This window comes from Mustela nivalis, assembly GCF_964662115.1.
Source record: "Mustela nivalis genome assembly, chromosome: 13".
In the NCBI taxonomy this organism is placed as follows: domain Eukaryota; kingdom Metazoa; phylum Chordata; class Mammalia; order Carnivora; family Mustelidae; genus Mustela; species Mustela nivalis.
This window is the reverse complement of record NC_139032.1, coordinates 4,062,657-4,079,000: the sequence shown is the minus strand read 5'-3', so window position 1 is coordinate 4,079,000 and position 16,344 is coordinate 4,062,657. Positions and strand designations below refer to the sequence as shown.

Below are 16,344 nucleotides of genomic sequence, written 5' to 3'. Positions count from 1 at the left end.
GGGAGGCACTCGGTCCGAGGATGGATGTCCTTGCGGGGCTCATCTGTACGCTCTCACTCCGGGCTGGTGGTCGCTCTGGGAGCCTGTGGTCCATAGGAACAAGGGGGAGCCAAGAGGAGAGCTGTGGAAGGGCTGGAGGAGGGTCTGGGGGAGCTGCTGTGGGCTCTCAGGGGGCAGAGCCTGGAGGTGGGGGCAGGGTGAGTTCCAGAGTTGCATCCAAGGCAGGGTTTCGGGGTCTGAGGAAGGGGGGTATTAAGAGAGAAGTCTAGGCTCCTGCCTGGTAGAGGGGCCATGGATCCCAGTGGAAAAGGGAAACCATTTAGGAGGGGGACAGGGAGTTGATGGCACCTGACAGAAGGGAGCCTTGCGTGCTCGGACCCGGTGGGCACCATGGGGGACACTGGTGCCGGGCCACAGGGTGGGGGGCACTCGTGGTTCTTAGAGCCCAGCAGGCCTGCACTTTGAGCTGCCTGCCGCAGCCCCGGGGCGGGAGCCTCAGATTCGGGGTCTCCCCTAGGTCCTTCTGAGTCAGATGCTCCAGGTAACCTTTCCTCTTCCTCCCCCTTGGCAATTTTACTTCAAAATATCACCCCATCAGAAGCTGATCTGATGCAACAGGCAGTTTGCTGCTTGGAATAATTTTCCTAATTCAATGTCTTGTAGGCATTGGAGATAAAAGAGGTGAAACCAGAATTTGCTTTGTGGTCCAGCCACGAGCAACCCATTTCCAACCATGCCCTGAGAAGATGGGCCGTGGGTGTGGCTGAGGGGCTGAGCCTCCTGGCCAGGGCAGTCCCGTCTGAGGGGCTGGCATCACCCAGGGCTCTTAGGCGGGCACTCGAGCACAGGGGCTGTGAGATGGGCCAGTGTCCTTCTCTGGCTTCTAGAAGCTTCCCTCGCCCAGTCAGTAATTGCACCTGGGTCTTCATGGCCGCTTCGCACCCGTGTAGCCCTGGGTGGTGCTGCCTGTGCCGGGAGCCCCCCGTGCAGGTAGCACCAGGAACCCCAGGTCCCTGGCTGGTGACTGCTCATGTGGGCATCCCCTCGTCTGCCATGCCCTCCTATGAGTCCCTCACTCAGAGGAAGTGACACTTCTTTGCTGGAAGGGCTGGGGCAGCCTCCCAGTTCTGGCAGTTTCTCTCTTCCCCGGGGTGTAGGTGTGGGGTGTGTGTGGTGAGCAGACGTGAGCTTGTTTGTACCCCACTCCCCAACCACTGAAAGTGGCAGCATCATGAGAACTTGAATCTCCTGAGGCTCTTCCTCATGCCCTTCAGTGTTGCTGGGTGTGTGTGTGCAGGAGAGCCCCCCAGTGGGGCCCTCTTTGTTCCAATGAAGGCTGAGAGTCTTCAGTGCACCTGCCGCTGCCCAGCGGGCCCTGCGGCTGCGCCCCCCACCCCTCACGCCCTTCCCGCGTGCCGAGGGCTCTCGCGGACTCCCTTAGGATGTAAGCGACCAGGATGCCCACTGCCTGCCCTCCCCTCCTGCAGGCACCTGAAGGAGATCTCGGAGCTGCAGAGCCAGCAGAAGCAGGAGATCGAGGCCCTGTACCGCCGCCTGGGCAAGCCGCTGCCCCCCAACCTGGGCCTGTTCCACACAGCACCCCCGGCTGGCCGCAGGAGGAAGAGCAAGAGCAAGCTGAAGGCGGGGAAGCTGCTCAACCCGCTGGTGCAGCAGCTCAAGGTCGTGGCCTCCAGCACAGGTCGGTGCCCTCCTGGCCGCCACTGGAGCCGGGCGGGTGGGAGGCGGGCACCCAGCCTGGGAGGCGGGCACCCAGCCCTGGGAGAGCACTCCTTGGCTCCCCTTTCGTGGGAGCAGGGAAGCCTTGGCAGGCGTGCAGGTGAGGCGGCCCCTGGGAGTAGGCAGGCCTACTTGGAGCTCTCAGCCGCCTCTGGGCAGCCCGGCTCAGGTCTCTCTCGCCGGCCTGCCTCCCTGCAGGGTGCTGCCTGGGTCTGCAGCTGCTGCCTCTGGCTGTTTTCCAGGCACCTGTCACCTGCTGAAAGTGGGGAGTAGAGCAGCTCCTTTCAGGGAGGGGGTAGGGCTGTGGGGTGCGGCGACCCCCACACTCTGGGTGGGAGACCAAGTGAGCTGGAGTCCCCCAGTGCGTGGGGGTGGTTGGGGGCATGGGGGGAGCCAGCCGTGAGCTGTCCGTGAGCCCACCCTCTGCTGTCACAGAGAACCTGCAGGGTACATGTCGGACTGCAAGTTCTGCAGATTGCATGAATTCCAGAATTCCAGAAGGATTCCTAAGCGACTGCAAACTAGTTAGAGCGAGCAGGCCTCCTGTGCCCAGGTGTGCCGCTCCAGGTGTGGCGTGCTCCTTGCACACTGGCACACCGTACACCTGGCACGGCATGAGCAACTGGTCTCGCATTTCCTGGCACCTGCACTCAGGCCACTGGGCCACATGCCCTTTGCCCTACAGGGACTGCGCTTCCCCAAGGTCACCCAGCAATGAGCAGGGAGGACAGATGCACTCCGCGCCGGCCGGTAGGACCCGCAGCGCCTCACTGTGCCTGTCACCCCTTCTCCCCCCTCCCCCAGGTCACTTGTCAGACTGCAGCAGAGCCCCTCCTGCTAAGGACCCTGCCCAAGCCGGGGCAGGGCCCGCGGCAGCGTCAGACCCGTGTGGGAAGGCAGTTCAGACCCAGCAGCCTTGCTCCGTGCGGGCCTCCCTGTCTGCAGACATCTGCTCCGGCTTAGCCACTGACGGCGGCGGAGCGCACGGCCCAGGTGATTCCCAGCTTGCCCGGCTCCGAGCATGTGCTAGCTGCGCCGGGCCCCCGCGGAGTGAGGGGCGAGGGCGGCAGCACACGCTGCCCGCCGCGTCTGAGCCAAACCCGTAGCTGCAGCCCTTGAGTAAAGGGAGTGGGTGCCCCCCCACCCCGTTCCCGGGGCGGCCGTGTGCGGCTCAGAGGGAGGCCCGCGGCGCTAGAGCCGCCCCGGGGGAGGCGCCGGCACCGCCGGGTCAGACGAGGCGTCGGCCGCGCGCTCCGTGCAGGTCCCCAGGTCCCCGCTAAACACAGGGCCTTGTGTCCGGAGGGGCGGCTAGGGGGGTGTGAGGGCACAGCTCCTGAGCTGGGGGTCTGCCTTGAGGAGGAAACGCTCGTCACCTCTGCCGTGGGCGCGGCCGCCGCGCGAGGAGGTGCTCCGTCCCCACCGTCTCTGTCCAGAGAAGCCGTGGGGACCGCCGCCGGCGCCCGCCCCGCGCGCCCTCCCAGGGTCCGCTTCTCTCGTGCTCCAGCGGCGCCTCCTTTCCATTACGTGGTCGGCGGCTGTGGTCCTCCGGGCTGGGCTAGGTGCAGCCGTGGATGCTAAGTGACGAGGCTGATGTGGCTGGTGGTGTGTGGCAGCGATCCCAGAGACTGTACTTGATGCCTGTCTCTTTGTTTTCTTCCCTCTATATTCATTTGCAGGCTGGACGGTTTTCCACCCAACGTCTGAGAGACTGACCTATAAGTCTAGTAGCAAACCTCGCGCTCGATTCCTCAGTGGACCCGTGTCTGTGTCCATCTGTCTGTATTTGTTCTTTGTATTTTACCACCTCCTGGCCCTTGGTTTCTCCCCGCCCCTCCCTGTCTTCATCACCTTCCGTACTTTCCGCGGGGCGCCTGCCCCGCCCACGCCCCGCGCCCCGCCCCGCGCACACGCCCCCGTGGCCCCCGAACGCGCCCGCGCATGCTCTCGGCTCTCGCCCGGCGCCGGACGCATGTGCAGCGGCTCGCCCACCCCCGCCTCGGGCACCCGCCCCGCTCCCAGGCCCCCGGAGCGCTCGGCGCTTTTCTCCTCACCTGTTTGTTTAATTTCGTATTTTTTCCGTTGGACGTAGTTTTATTTCTGTTGCAACTGTGGTGCATACACACGTCCGCTGTCCCCAGTTCCAGCCCCAACAAAAAGAGAGCCCCGGCCTTCTCTAGACGCATGGTGTGTCTCACACGTGTCTGGATTCTGAAGACATGCATGTAGCGAGCTGAGACAGTTCTAGAAGGTCACTGGAGGGTGTGACTTCTGTACAAGGGCCACAGCACTCAGCACCGTTACCCCGCGCCCGCTCCCTGCATGTGGAAAGGCTGAGAGAAGGTGCTCCAGCTAGGACGCCCCGCCCCGCCCCGCGCTCTGGTCACCTGGGGAACCTCTCGGTGCCCTCCACGCTGGCTCTCCCGCTGGCCCCGGCCCCCCTCCTGGTCTCCAGCTGGAGCACTGCACTTGGTGAACCGCGCTCACCGCACAGACCTCAGACACGAAGTCAGTCACACAGCTCCGAGCTCTGCTCAACCGAACCTCAGCCCTGGTGGCCCTCCGATTCCCGGGATGGCCTGCTGGCACCCAGGACTCCTGTCCCCGAAGGGCGCACATGCTCAGGGCCATCCAAAGTTATTTTCTCCCTCAGAACAATTGGAAAATGAATCCAAAGCTGTGGGGTTTCCAAGGTTTTTTTAGTTTGTTTTTTTTTTTTTTTTTAAACACAAAAATTAAGCTCTTAATTGGGTGGAAGTGCTGGTTTGGGGCACGTGGCTTTTTGCTGGTACAATAAAGATACATTGTATTTGTCAGGACCTGAGGCCAAGTCCACAGTGGGCATCCATTCCCATCCGAGTTGCCTTGTCACCCTCCCCCAGGCAGCAGAGGTCAGAGGCACAGAAGCACAGTGATTCCCAGGGACTGTCCCGCCATCCTCCTCTCCCAGCAGGTGTCCCAACTGAGCTGCTGGTTAGCTGCTGAGCTGGTGGAGAAGTGGGGGCGAGGTCTGAACGCTTTCTGCTTCCTGGGTCACTTGCTGGTCCTCTTTTGCCCGAGTGTGCGTGGCTGTCTCCTGGCGACGACAGGTGCGGGGCAGCTGGGTCTCCAGGCATCTCGTGGTCAGACGGGTGTCTGCGTCGGGTGTCTGCGTCGCTGCTGGGAACACCACTGGTCAGGCTCAGGAAGCAGGGTAGTTAGAGCAGGTGGTTCTTTCCCTGGGGTGCGTGCGGTGCTACGTGCGTCAGGCACCACATACTCCTCTGAGGTCATCCCAGCTCCATGTTTGCACCTGCGTGGTTCTGCGTTGTTGAAGGGTTTTCATTTGTTCTACTATTATTATTCCGAGATTTAAGGAAAAAAAAAAATTGGAGGCACAGTAGGGACAAGTGGTTTAGGTTTCACTTGTCTCTGGCCAAGAGGAGAGGAACGCGTAATGCCAGGCTCTGTGGCAGACAGGGCGCTGGCCCAGGCAGGGCCGATTCTGGGTGGTGGTGTGTGCTGGCCGGGCGTGCCTCGTCTTCTCTGGTGCTGTGCACCCCGTGACATCACTGTTTGGGTCCTTTCCAGGCATGACCTGGTTGTCGTGGCCACAGCGTGGCCCCCACAGCTCTGAGGTTGCTGGTCAGGAGAGCTTGCGGGAGACTGTGGCCCTGAGCCCGCTTACCCGCAAACGTGTGACCTATGGGTGTGTGAAAATGCGCCCACCAAGGCTCTGTCTCCTGGTGCCTGCCCAACCCGCTGGGCTTCTCTGGGAGCCAGGGCCAACTGCTTCCCTGCTGACAGGGGAACCCCACGGCCCAAGGAGACTGCATGGGCACCTGTGAAAGCCCGGTCACAGCCCTGAAGGCCAAGAGGTGGCAGAGAAAAGGGTGTTTAGGGCAGCTTGTGGGAAGACCCGGAGGTGGGCCTGCTTTGGCCTCTGGGCTAGCGGCGCGGGGAGGGCTGCAGCCGTGGGGCGTGGGTGCAGCTGGTATGGCCTGCATCCGAGGAGAAACCCAGAGGTGTTCTGTGCATGGCCTTGCACGCGGAGGCCTTGCATAGGAGGCCAGGCTCTGGGAAGACAAAGTATGTTCAGTTACAAAGTATAGAAAGGAGGCCCCCAGTTCTGTGACGTGCTGAGACCATGAGAGCAGCCAGGCCGGGTCAGAGACGAGTGGGGTGGGTGGAGCCCAGGCGGCTGCAGGCGGCCAGGAAGGGACCTCACGTGGCAAAGACGGCCAGGCCTGGGAGGAGGAGCGCGCAGGGAACCAGACCTGGGTGCCCTCCTGGGGTGGGCACCTGGACAGGTCTGCTGCTGGGAGGGCTGGCCGGGGGAGGGCTGCACTCCTTGGAGCACAGACAGGGTGAAGCCTTGGGCAAAGGGCCCTCCTTGTGATCGACAGGAGACTTGGGGAAACTTGGGGACTATGTTTCGGGGTTCAGGGGTATGGTCGAGTTACTGACACATCTGGTGGTCAGGCGCTGCTGTCAGACCTCCCCTCGCCTCTGGCTCCAGCACCGGACTAGGTGCAGGTACGATCCCTCCGTGGTGTCTTTGCGCACACAGCTTTGGATCTGCTTTCCGTTTCTCTCATGCACCCATCAGCCTGCCGTCTGCACTGCAGTGAGTCTGTCCCTGGGACCTCTGAGGAGGCTGCCCAGGCCATGCCCTCGCCCTGCAGTGTCCTCGACCCTTCCTGTGGGGACCCACAGCAGCGGGTGTGGGAGGGGGCCTTTGGGCAGCCAAGGAGGCAGCCATCCCCGACGAAGGCCTGTCCAGGCCGGACTGCCCTCGGGGCAGTCACCACAGAGCGGAGCCGGGAGGCGTCCCATCTCATGCTTCACCGACAAGGGCTGGCACTTTGCTCAGTGGTGTGAAGACCTGGTGGCTCGTAACAAAGAAGCCCGTGGCATTTTGGTGCCGGCAGCTTATCTGTCTCCTGTGCTGGAACGGGTGTCTGATGCCGCTGTGCAGGGTGCGACCAAGCGGCTGGAGGTGTGCCTCTCCTTGAGGGACCTGCAAGAAGGCGCTGGAGTTCCTTGGGAGCCTCCTCAGGAGCTGAAGGCTGGCGCCAGCAGCATGTGTAGCAAAACCACGAGGCCTGGCCCACCTCTCCAGCAGCGTGTCCGTGGCCGAGAACCGTGACTTTGGGTATCTCCCCGGCAGCCAGGCGAGGGTCCGCATGGTGGTGGTGCCTGGCGGGGCTGCCTGTCCGTACCAGAAGCAGCTTGTGTGTCCTGGCCAGAGACCCTTGGCCCTGCCACAGCCTGGGAGAACATTCCCCAACAGCTGGCCATGTGGCTTTTCATCCCCACCCCTGCCCAGGTGGAAGCTTCCCCAAGTAGTTCTGGGCCTCATGCTGTCTCTTCCCAAGGCCTTGGCTAAGGACAGAAGTCCTGCAGGGGAGACCCTGCTGCATGTGGGTTTCCTGTGGGTCTCGTGTGTCCACAGTGCCCTTGCGTCGCTGCCTTGTAGCCCAGCGGCTCAGGCAGGAATGCAGAGTACGCGCTGGCGTGGAGGGAGGTGGGTGGGGGAGGCGTATCCATCAGCCGGCGCATGCTGGGTCTCAAGGGCAGGGCACAGGCCCCGGGGAGCCCTGAGGATGGGCAGGGCTGTGGCATGAGTGAGGGCTCATCGCCACACACGGTCCATGTAGCTCTGCACCGTACCGGGTGGCATGACCTTGGTGTGGAGGTCGCCGGGTCACTGAGGGCCGGGAGCGTCTGTGTTCTGGTCACTGTGGGCCGTGCCCGGTGAGTGTGTGGAGGCCTCTGTGGGCCAGTGCTGAGCATGGTGGCTGGTGGCCAATGGTCCCACCTCCGGGGCCCTGACCACAGGCCCTGACTCCTCAGGTGGTTCCCAGCAGGCAGCACCCATGGTGCTCGTGGAGAGGACGGGGACCAAAAGAACCCGCTTCTGTCAGGCTGTGGGAACCTGGCTGGCCGGCTGTTTCCATGTCCTTGCGCCATCTGTACGGAGCTGCTGAGACCACAGGGTCTGGATGGGGACGTCTGTGCCTCACATGGTGCCCCGCCCAGTCAGAGCCCGGGACCTGTGTGCCATGGAGCCCCCGAAGGGCTCGGTGCTCCCAGTGGGATTCCACGTCAGGACACAGACCAGCGAAGGCCCTGCAGAGCTCCACTGAGAGACGACTGGTCTGGACCACTCCTGCCCGGCCCCTTTGTTTTTACTTATACATCCTAGAGCCCCACGGAAGATCATCTCCCTTTCCCCAAGTCAGCCTCTGAGCACAGACAGTATGAACTTAAAGAGCGATTCATCGGAGCCTGGGCTGACCGTCGTCCTCGCTCCTCAAACACAGGGGGGGCCGCCTGCCTCCCCTGACAAGGGCACAGGGCACCCTCAGGGAGCTTGGCTGGGGCGGGGTCCTGGTCTGGCAAGGGGCTAGGGTGGGAGCACCGGCCCTCTCGGATAGTGCAGCCTTGCTGAGTGACCTTGGGGACGCCCCAGCCATCCTGGCCTGTCCCACTCGGCCTGCGCAGGCCAGCCTCTCTGCCCTCTAGGCGGCACCAACCGTCAGGTGCGCCCGGCGGCACCGCCAGCCTCCGGGACCGTAGGGCCTGACGCTTAGTGGCGGAAGAAGGACGAGCCTCTCCCTGACCTGGTGGGCTTTGGGTACCAGAGGAGGCAGCAGCAGGGCAGGGAACTGGGGCCAGCCCTGCTTCCCAGCCCCCCGATAGGACCCGTGTACTTTCCCCTCCGCAGGCACCACTGGTCTGGTCATGGCAGCGGCCTGGGATCTGGGATGGGCCTCAAACTTGCAAAACAATGTATCTTTCTACTTGGAAAACAAACCTCCCTTGGGCCTACTGACAGGGCAGAGCCAGCGGCTCCACCAGCCAGTGGCTCCCCTGAGCTCTCCTGGCTGACTTTGGGTTTTTTTTTGCCTCAATCAATGGGGCTCCAGAAGCCTCTTGTTTGAAAACCAAGTGGTGTGCTTTGCTTTTTCGTTTTGTTTTTCTTTTTCTTTTCTTTTTCCTTTTTTTTTTTTTTTTTTAAATATGCTTTTAGAGACACACTCACTTCTACCTGAAGCTTGGGGCCTGGCCCTGCACCTCTGCCCCCTCGGCGAAGCTCACGTGAACCCGCACACTGACTCGGGCCGCCCGGGTAGCCCAGGTGGCTGGTCCCCTCTGACGCGCTGGCCGTTGCTCCTCCTTGCACACTGATGACTTGTGCTTAGAGTGTGGTGGCTCGTCCCCCGTGTGTGCTGTCCTGCCTAACCCTGTGGTCTTGTGTCGTTTCTTCTTCCCTTGCAGGGTCTGCCCTGAAGCGTCTCTGTCTAGGCAAAGAGCACAGCAGTCGTAATTATCGGGTTTTTTACCCCTTGTCCGCTCTCCATCGCATGGGCTTTCATGTGGCTAGTGCACATCAGGGTCTCCGCGGCCGGCGGGCGGCGTCTGCTCCGCGCCCATCCTCCAAGGGCACTGCTTTGCCTCTGCCTGGAGGGAAAGCCACCCGCGGGTGCCCCTCGCGTGTCCATGGCTCCTAGAGTCTGTGTGTCCTGGCTGGTTGACACACTGACACTCCCCTTCCTGGAACGTCCACACGTTACCAATCGTTAATTGGCTCCTTTTCCAAAACCGTAGGAATGAGTATGTCCCTGAAGTGCTAGAGATGAGTGCCCCGAGGAGAGATGCCAGGATGAAATGGGTATCAGTCCACCTGGGCCGCCCACCCTCACCCACACCTTTTTTTTCCTCCTTTTTTTTTTCTGGCTGAAACATTCATGTAGAAATAGCAGTGTGTGTGTGTAAAATTCCATCACTAATACCGAACTGTGTGTGTCTGTGCTTTTTCATTGCTAGCCACTCTAGACTACATTTTGCAATGACTTGTTTGAAGAGATGGTCGCTACACTATTTTTTAAATGCAGAAACATTTTAATTTGGCTTATTCAAAATTGCTAATCAGAAATTACATGTTGTAGGGGTGGGGAACACAATTTAAAAAGAATTTAAAAGTCCCATGTTGGCCATTTAAAACTAATCTCAGTGACTTCTTTGTCCCACTCCGCCTGAAGCACAGCTCCCGGGGCCTTCCCGCCGCCTGGCCTCCCGGCCCCTGCTGGTGCAGGCACCCTGGGCCCCACAAACGTCTCTAAGCGTGGGGGCCCACAGCGGAAAGCTTTGGGTGTTTGTACCCTTGATTAATACCTTCCTTACATGCTCTGGTGGGAAGAGACATGATTTTGTGCCTTAAATTTCCAAACCACTAACCCATTAACAGTCATTCACGGGCAGGCCCACGATGAAGATTTTCAGGCCTTTTCCCTTTGCCGGACGGACGACAGCGGCTGCCATGGGCTGAACACCCGGCATGGTCACGTTCGTTCCCACTCAGGGCGCACAGGCCTTGGGATTCGCCCTCAGTTTTCTGAGCTCCCTCACATTTAGGAATCTGGGGCTCCTGGGCAGCGTGGCCATAGGGTTGATGCTGAGTAAGGCTGCCAGCGGCCTCCGTCCTGTCCTTTGGCCCAGCTCTGATGGGGGATAGCTGCCTGGCACAGCCTGGTCCTTATGGCCTGTGGCAGTGTTCCAAAGTGTCTAAGGCTGGCCCATGGGCTCCCAAACGCAGACCATCTCCTGAAGCAAGGTGTTGTCAGGCCTAAGCAAGAGCACTGTCCGAATGACTGCAGCTGGCCGGCGGCGCTCCTTGCAGCGTCACCGACCTGGCCTGTGTGTGCTTCCCCAGGGTCCTCCACCAGCAGCCTGGTCCCGGGCCCCGAGCCGGGCCCCCAGCCGACCCTGCACGTCCAGGCACAGGCCAACAACAGCAACAACAAGAGAGGCACCTTCACGGACGACCTGCACAAGCTGGTGGACGAGTGGACGAGTAAGACGGTGGGGGCCGCTCCGATGAAGCCCTCGCTCAACCAGCTGAAGCAGACCCAGAGGCTGCACGGCGTGGAGGTCACGGCGGGCTGGCCCCCGGCCGGCGGCGAGGCACAGGCTGTAAGTGCGGTGCCCAGGCTGAAGGGGCGGGGAGGGGGCGGCGCACGGGCGGTGGGTGCTGGCTGCGGTGCGTGCCGGGGCAGCGCCAGGAGCTGCCCTCTCGGCTCTGGTCCCTAGTCCCTGCATCCCTGCGACGGGGCTGACAGTGTCACCGCCTCCTGGGAGGGCGTTCCTGCTCGTCTTTGGGAGGAGTGTGTGTCACGTTGTTACTTGGTCCTGAAATGCTTAGCCGAGGTCCCTGGTGAACCCATCTGGTCTAGGAGTTCTTTCTTGAGTGTGGGAAGGTTCCCTGAGACCTTTGACTCAGAAAAATTTCAAACATAGAGAAATGTTGGAAATTGCACAGTGAACTTGCGTGTGCCCCAGCCTGCACGCTGCGGCTGACACTTTGCTGTGTTTCTCACACGTCTCTCCATCCCCTGAGGGTAAGGCTTCCGTTACAGATTGTTTCTTTTATACTTTCTGTGCCATTTGGATTTTCTGTTTTTTCGTTAAGTCCTGCTTTTCTAACATTTGGTAAATACCTAAATTTATCTAAGTTTTCAAATTAGTTGACATAAGCTGCTTATAACCTCCTGTCTTCAGCCTGTAGTGATGTTGATTTTCATTTCTGCTGACGGTGGCTTCCGCGTGCGCGCCCCTCCCCCTCCTGTACCGCCTCCTGAGGGGCTCATAAACCTTACGAGCCTTCTCCAAGAACTCATTTTGGCTCTGATGGTATCTTTATGTGTCATTAGTTTCTCCTTTTATTATCTCCTTCCTGCTGTGTCTGAGCGGCTCTGCTGTTCTCGAATGTTTCTTGAGATGAGCAGGTCATTGATCTCCAGCCTTTCCAGTTTTCTAATACAGGCATTCAAGCCAAAAAAACCCCTCCCGTGGTTCTATCTGGATCCTAAAGGTTTTGATATATAGCGTTTTCTTTAATCTTCCATTCAAATTATTTTATTATTTCCGCTGTGGTTGAAGCAATATAATTATTAAGTTTCCTCATTCTTTTTATTACTGCTTTTGACCTTAACTGCACTGTGTAGGAGAACAAACTTTGGGTGTTTTCAGTTCTTTAAAATGTGCTGGGACTGGCTTTTCAGTCCAGCTGTCAATCAGTCTTGTCCACTGCTGCCCCGATGCTCTCTGCACTCCTGCCATGCACACGGTGCCCGAGCCTTCCTGTGTCCGCCAAGTGACCAGTGATGGCAGCTCCCTTCCGACAGCAGCAGCCCTGGAGTCCTAATGCCTCAAACCCCGCTCTGGTATTTTGTGACCAAGTTGAGAGTCTTCAGCAACCCCCCACCCCCAGCCCTGCAGGATCCTCCCCCTTGGCCCAGGCAGGGGAGTCTCTGCTTCACTGTCCGGACTCCAGCACATGGGATCTCATACCTGCGCAGGCCATACCCCATCTTACCAGCTCGCTAATCCCATTGTTTGAATGGCAGGGATTCTTACTAAGATTACTTTTTTTAAAGATTTTATTTATTTGACAGAGATCACAAGTAGGCAGAGAGGCAGCGGGGGGAGGGGTGGGAAGAGTAGGCTCCTTGCTGAGTAGAGAACCCTATGTGGGACTCGATCCCAGGACCCTGAGATCATGACCTGAGCCAAAGGCAGAGGCTTTAACCCACTGAGCCACCCAGGAGCCCCCTTACTAAGATTTTTTTTTTAAACATTTTTTCACTGTGGTAAATCTGTATGACATAACATTCATCATTTCAGTCATTTTTAAGTATGAAATTCAGCATAGTACTCCACACATTCACAATGTTGCGCAGCCGTCACACCATCCATCTCTAAAACCCTCTTCATCCCAGATAGAAGCTTCTAAGAAAAATATTCTCTAGTCCCCACCTCTGGTGCCTCTACTTATCCAGCCCCTATTAACTTTCATTCTACATTCTGTGGATATAAGTGGCATCGTGTAGTGTCCGCCCTGTCCTGTGTTCAGCCTACAGCTGGGCTGCAGCTGGGGGATGAGAAGGAAACCGGGAACACAGTAGTACTGTCCTACACTTACCATAGTGAGCATGTTGTAATGTGTATGTATCTTAAGTCACGACGTTGTAGGTCTTAATTTAGTATTTTATGTCAACCACACTTCAATTAAAATTTAAAAATTACTTTTTCCCAGTCTTTTAATTGCAAAATATATGACATAAAATTTGCCATCCTAGCCATTTCTAAGTGCCAGTTTTAAGTGCATTAAGCATTAATTAATGTTGTTCAAGCATCACTACCGTGCATCCCCAGAATTTTTTCATCTTGCAAAACGGAAATTCCGTCTTCGTTGAAAACGACCTTCCCATCCCCCACTCAGTCCCTGGCAACCGTGATTCTACCTTCCAGCCGCATGGCTCGGACTCCCGGAGGCGCTGTGTCAGTAGAACCCTCCAGTATTTGTCGTTCTGGGGCTTATTTCACTCACTGTAATGTCCTCAAGGTTCACCTACGTTACAGCCTGTGTCCAAATGTCCTCCTTTTTAAGGCTAAATGCTATTCTAGTGTATGTACACACCACATTTTATCCATTTATTGACTGAGGGACGCTCGGGTCACTTCTACCTATGAGCCATTGTGAGCGATGCCGCCACGAACAGGGTGTGCAGGCATCTCTCGGAGTCCCTGCTGTCCATTCTTTTGAAAGAGTACCAGAAGCAGAACCACTGCATCATACAGTAATTCTGTTTTTAACTGTTTGAGGAATTGCAAACCGTTTTCCACAGTGGCTGCGCCATTTGACATTCCTGCCAGCAGTGAACAGGGTTTGTTTCTCTTCATTCTTGCCAACTCTTTTTATTTTCTGATTTTTTTAAATAGTAGCCATCCTGATACTACTGTGGTTATCTCAGTGTGGTTTTGATTAGTACTCTACTAATGCTCAGGGATGTTGAGCCTCTTTTCGTGTGATTACTGGCCATTTGTAGATCTTTAGAGAAACAGCAGTTCAAGTCCTTTGCCTATTTTTATTTTGTTTGGTTTTTTTTTAAATTTTTTTTTTAAGATTTTATTTATTTATTTGACAGACAGAGGTCACAGGTAGGCAGAGAGGCAGGCAGAGAGAGAGGAAGGGAAGCAGGCTCCCTGCTGAGCAGAGAGCCTGATGCGGGGCTTGATCCCAGGACCCTGAGATCATGACCTGAGCTGAAGGCAGAGGCTTTAACCCACTGAGCCACCCAGGCGCCCCTCTTTGCCTATTTTTCATCAGTTGTTTTGTTTTTATTACTGAGTTTTAGGAGTTCTCTGTATTTTCTGGATTTTAATCTCTTATCAGATATGTGATCTGCTAATACTTTTTCCCATTCTATTGAGTGCCTTTTTACTCTGTGGACAGTGTCTTTTTTTTTTTTTTTTTTTTTTTTTTTTTTAAGATTTATTTATTCACTTGAGAGAAAGCGAGCACAAGCAGAGGGAGAGGGTGAAGCAAACTCCCCGATGAGTAGGGCACCTGACACAGGGCTTGATCCTGGGACTCTAGGATCATGACCTGAGCTGAAGGCAGATGCTTAACTGACTGGAGCCACCTAGGTGCCCCTGGACAGTGTCTTCTGATGCACAAAAGTTTTTAATTTTCATGAAGACCAATTTACCTGTTTTTTCTTTTGTTGCCCATCTCTTTGGTGTCATAGCCAAGAAATCATGCCAAATCCAATGTTGTGAAACTTCCCCCCTGTTTCTTGCTAAGAGTTTAGTAATTTTAGCTCTTATGTGTAGGCCTTTTATCCAGTTTGATTAATTTCTGTATATGGTATGAGGTAAGGGTGCACATTTCATGCTTTTGCATGTGGATGACCAGTTCTCCCGCATCATTCATTGCAAAGGCTCTCCTTTCCCCGCTGAACGGACTTGGTACTCTTGTTGAATATGAACTGACCATATTTGCAAAGGTTTATTTCTTGATTCTTTGTTTTTTCATTGGTGTATATGTCTGTCCTTTTTCCAGTATCACATTGTTTTGATTTCTTTAGCTTTGCAGTAAGTTTTGAAAATAGGAAGTGTGAGTCTTCCAACTTGTTTTGAATTGTTTTGGTTATTCCGGGGTCCCTTCAGATCCATATGAATTTTAGGATGGGTTTTTTCTATTTCTTGAAAAAATGCCTTTGGGAATTTAACAGTGATGGCAATGAATCTGTAGATCACTTTGGGTAGTACTGACTGTAACCATACAAGTCTTCCAATCCATGACCACAGGGTGTCTTTCCATTTATTTATGTCTTAATTTCCTTTGGCAGTTGTGTGGCTTTCAGTGTATAAATCTTTAAACCCCCTGAAGTTATTCCTAAATATTTTATGGTTTTTCCATTATTGTAAATGTAACTTCTTTAATTTCCATTCAGATTGTTCATTGTTCGTGTACAGAAATGAAACTGATTTTGTAACCTGCAACTTTGCCGACTTCATGGATTAGCTGTGTGAATCCGCACAAGCATTCTTTATGGTTATCCACATGTAAGGTTTTGTCATCTCTGACCAGGGAACATTTTACTTCTTCCTTTCCAATTTGGCTGTCTTTTTTCTTCCTCCCTAATTTCTTTGGCTAGAACTTCTAATATTATATTGAATAAAAGTGGCAAAAACAGGTATGATTTACAGACTTTCACCACTGAGTATATAATGTTAGCTATGGGTGTTCATATATATTCTTTACCATACTGAGGACGTTCTGTTCTGTTTGTAGTTTGTTGAATGCATTTATTATTAAAGACAGTCGGATATTGTCACATACTTATTCTGCATTAAATGAGAGGACTATAGGTTTCTTTATCCCTTCAATCTTGTTAGTGGTATATTACATTGATTGATTTTCATGTTAAAACTCTGCTTTAATTCCTGGGATAAATCCCACCGGGTCATGGTATATATACATACTCCAGTTATGCTACTGAATTCAGCTTGCTGATATTTTATTGAAGACTTCTGCATAAATATTCATTGGGTATTAGTTGAATTTTCTTGTGATGTATTTATCTGGTTTTGGTAGCACTTAATGCTGGCCTCATAGAACGAGTTAGGAATTATTCCCATGTCTTCCAACTCTTGGAAGACTTTGAGAAAGAATGGTATTAATTCTTCTTAAAAATCTGGCTTCTCTGTTGAGACTTTTTTTTTTTTTTTAAGATTTTATTTATTTATTTGTCAGAGAGCAAGCGAGCAAGAGCGAGCACAGGCAGACAGAGTGGAAGGCAGAATCAGAGGGAGAAGCAGGCTCCCCGAGGAGCAAGGAGCCCGATGCGGGACTCAATCCCAGGACGCTGGGATCATGACCCGAGCCGAAGGCAGCTGCTTAACCCACTGAGCCACCCAGGGGTCCCTGTTGAGACATTTTGGATTACTAATTCAATCTCACTACTTGTTATAGGTCTGGTTTTCTTTCTTCTGGAGTCTGCTCTGGTAGTTTGAGTGTTTCTAGAGATTGTTCTATTTCATTTAAATTATACAGTTGGGTAGCTAAAACCTTGTCCATTTGTTGATCTCTTCAAAGAACTGACTTCTGGTTTCATTTGTAATTCATTTACTTTACTTTTTCTTTATGACTTCCTATTTTCTACTTTATTATGGTATACAGTTAGATTATTGATTTAAGATATTGTTCAATGTAGGCATTTACAGCTGTAAATTTCCTTCTGAGAACTTTTGCTTTGTCCCATAAATGTCTATGTATTG

The 16,344-nt window shown here is 54.8% G+C and overlaps 2 protein-coding genes across 14 annotated transcripts in view; one reads left to right on the top strand and one right to left on the bottom strand.

The window, feature by feature from the left end:
* The window catches only part of IPPK (inositol-pentakisphosphate 2-kinase), a 400,388-nt gene extending 391,399 nt beyond the window's left edge, over positions 1 to 8,989 (bottom strand). The window contains exon 1 of the mRNA XM_082694307.1: positions 4,567 to 8,989. Coding sequence (XP_082550433.1) covers positions 4,567 to 4,850 — 284 coding nt within the window. The 5' untranslated portion in view covers positions 4,851 to 8,989. The remainder of the gene's footprint in view (positions 1 to 4,566) is intronic.
* WNK2 (WNK lysine deficient protein kinase 2) overlaps positions 1 to 16,344 on the top strand; it is a 117,725-nt gene that overhangs the window by 87,014 nt on the left and 14,367 nt on the right. For 6 of the 13 annotated variants that reach the window (XM_082694261.1, XM_082694262.1, XM_082694258.1 and 3 more), the window contains 5 exons: positions 1,488 to 1,699; positions 2,542 to 2,730; positions 3,414 to 3,512; positions 8,998 to 9,042; positions 10,433 to 10,692. In XM_082694261.1, coding sequence (XP_082550387.1) covers positions 1,488 to 1,699; positions 2,542 to 2,730; positions 3,414 to 3,512; positions 8,998 to 9,042; positions 10,433 to 10,692 — 805 coding nt within the window. The remainder of the gene's footprint in view (positions 1 to 1,487; positions 1,700 to 2,541; positions 2,731 to 3,413; positions 3,513 to 8,997; positions 9,043 to 10,432; positions 10,693 to 16,344) is intronic. The other 7 variants (XM_082694253.1, XM_082694260.1, XM_082694254.1 and 4 more) reach the window with 5 other exon arrangements.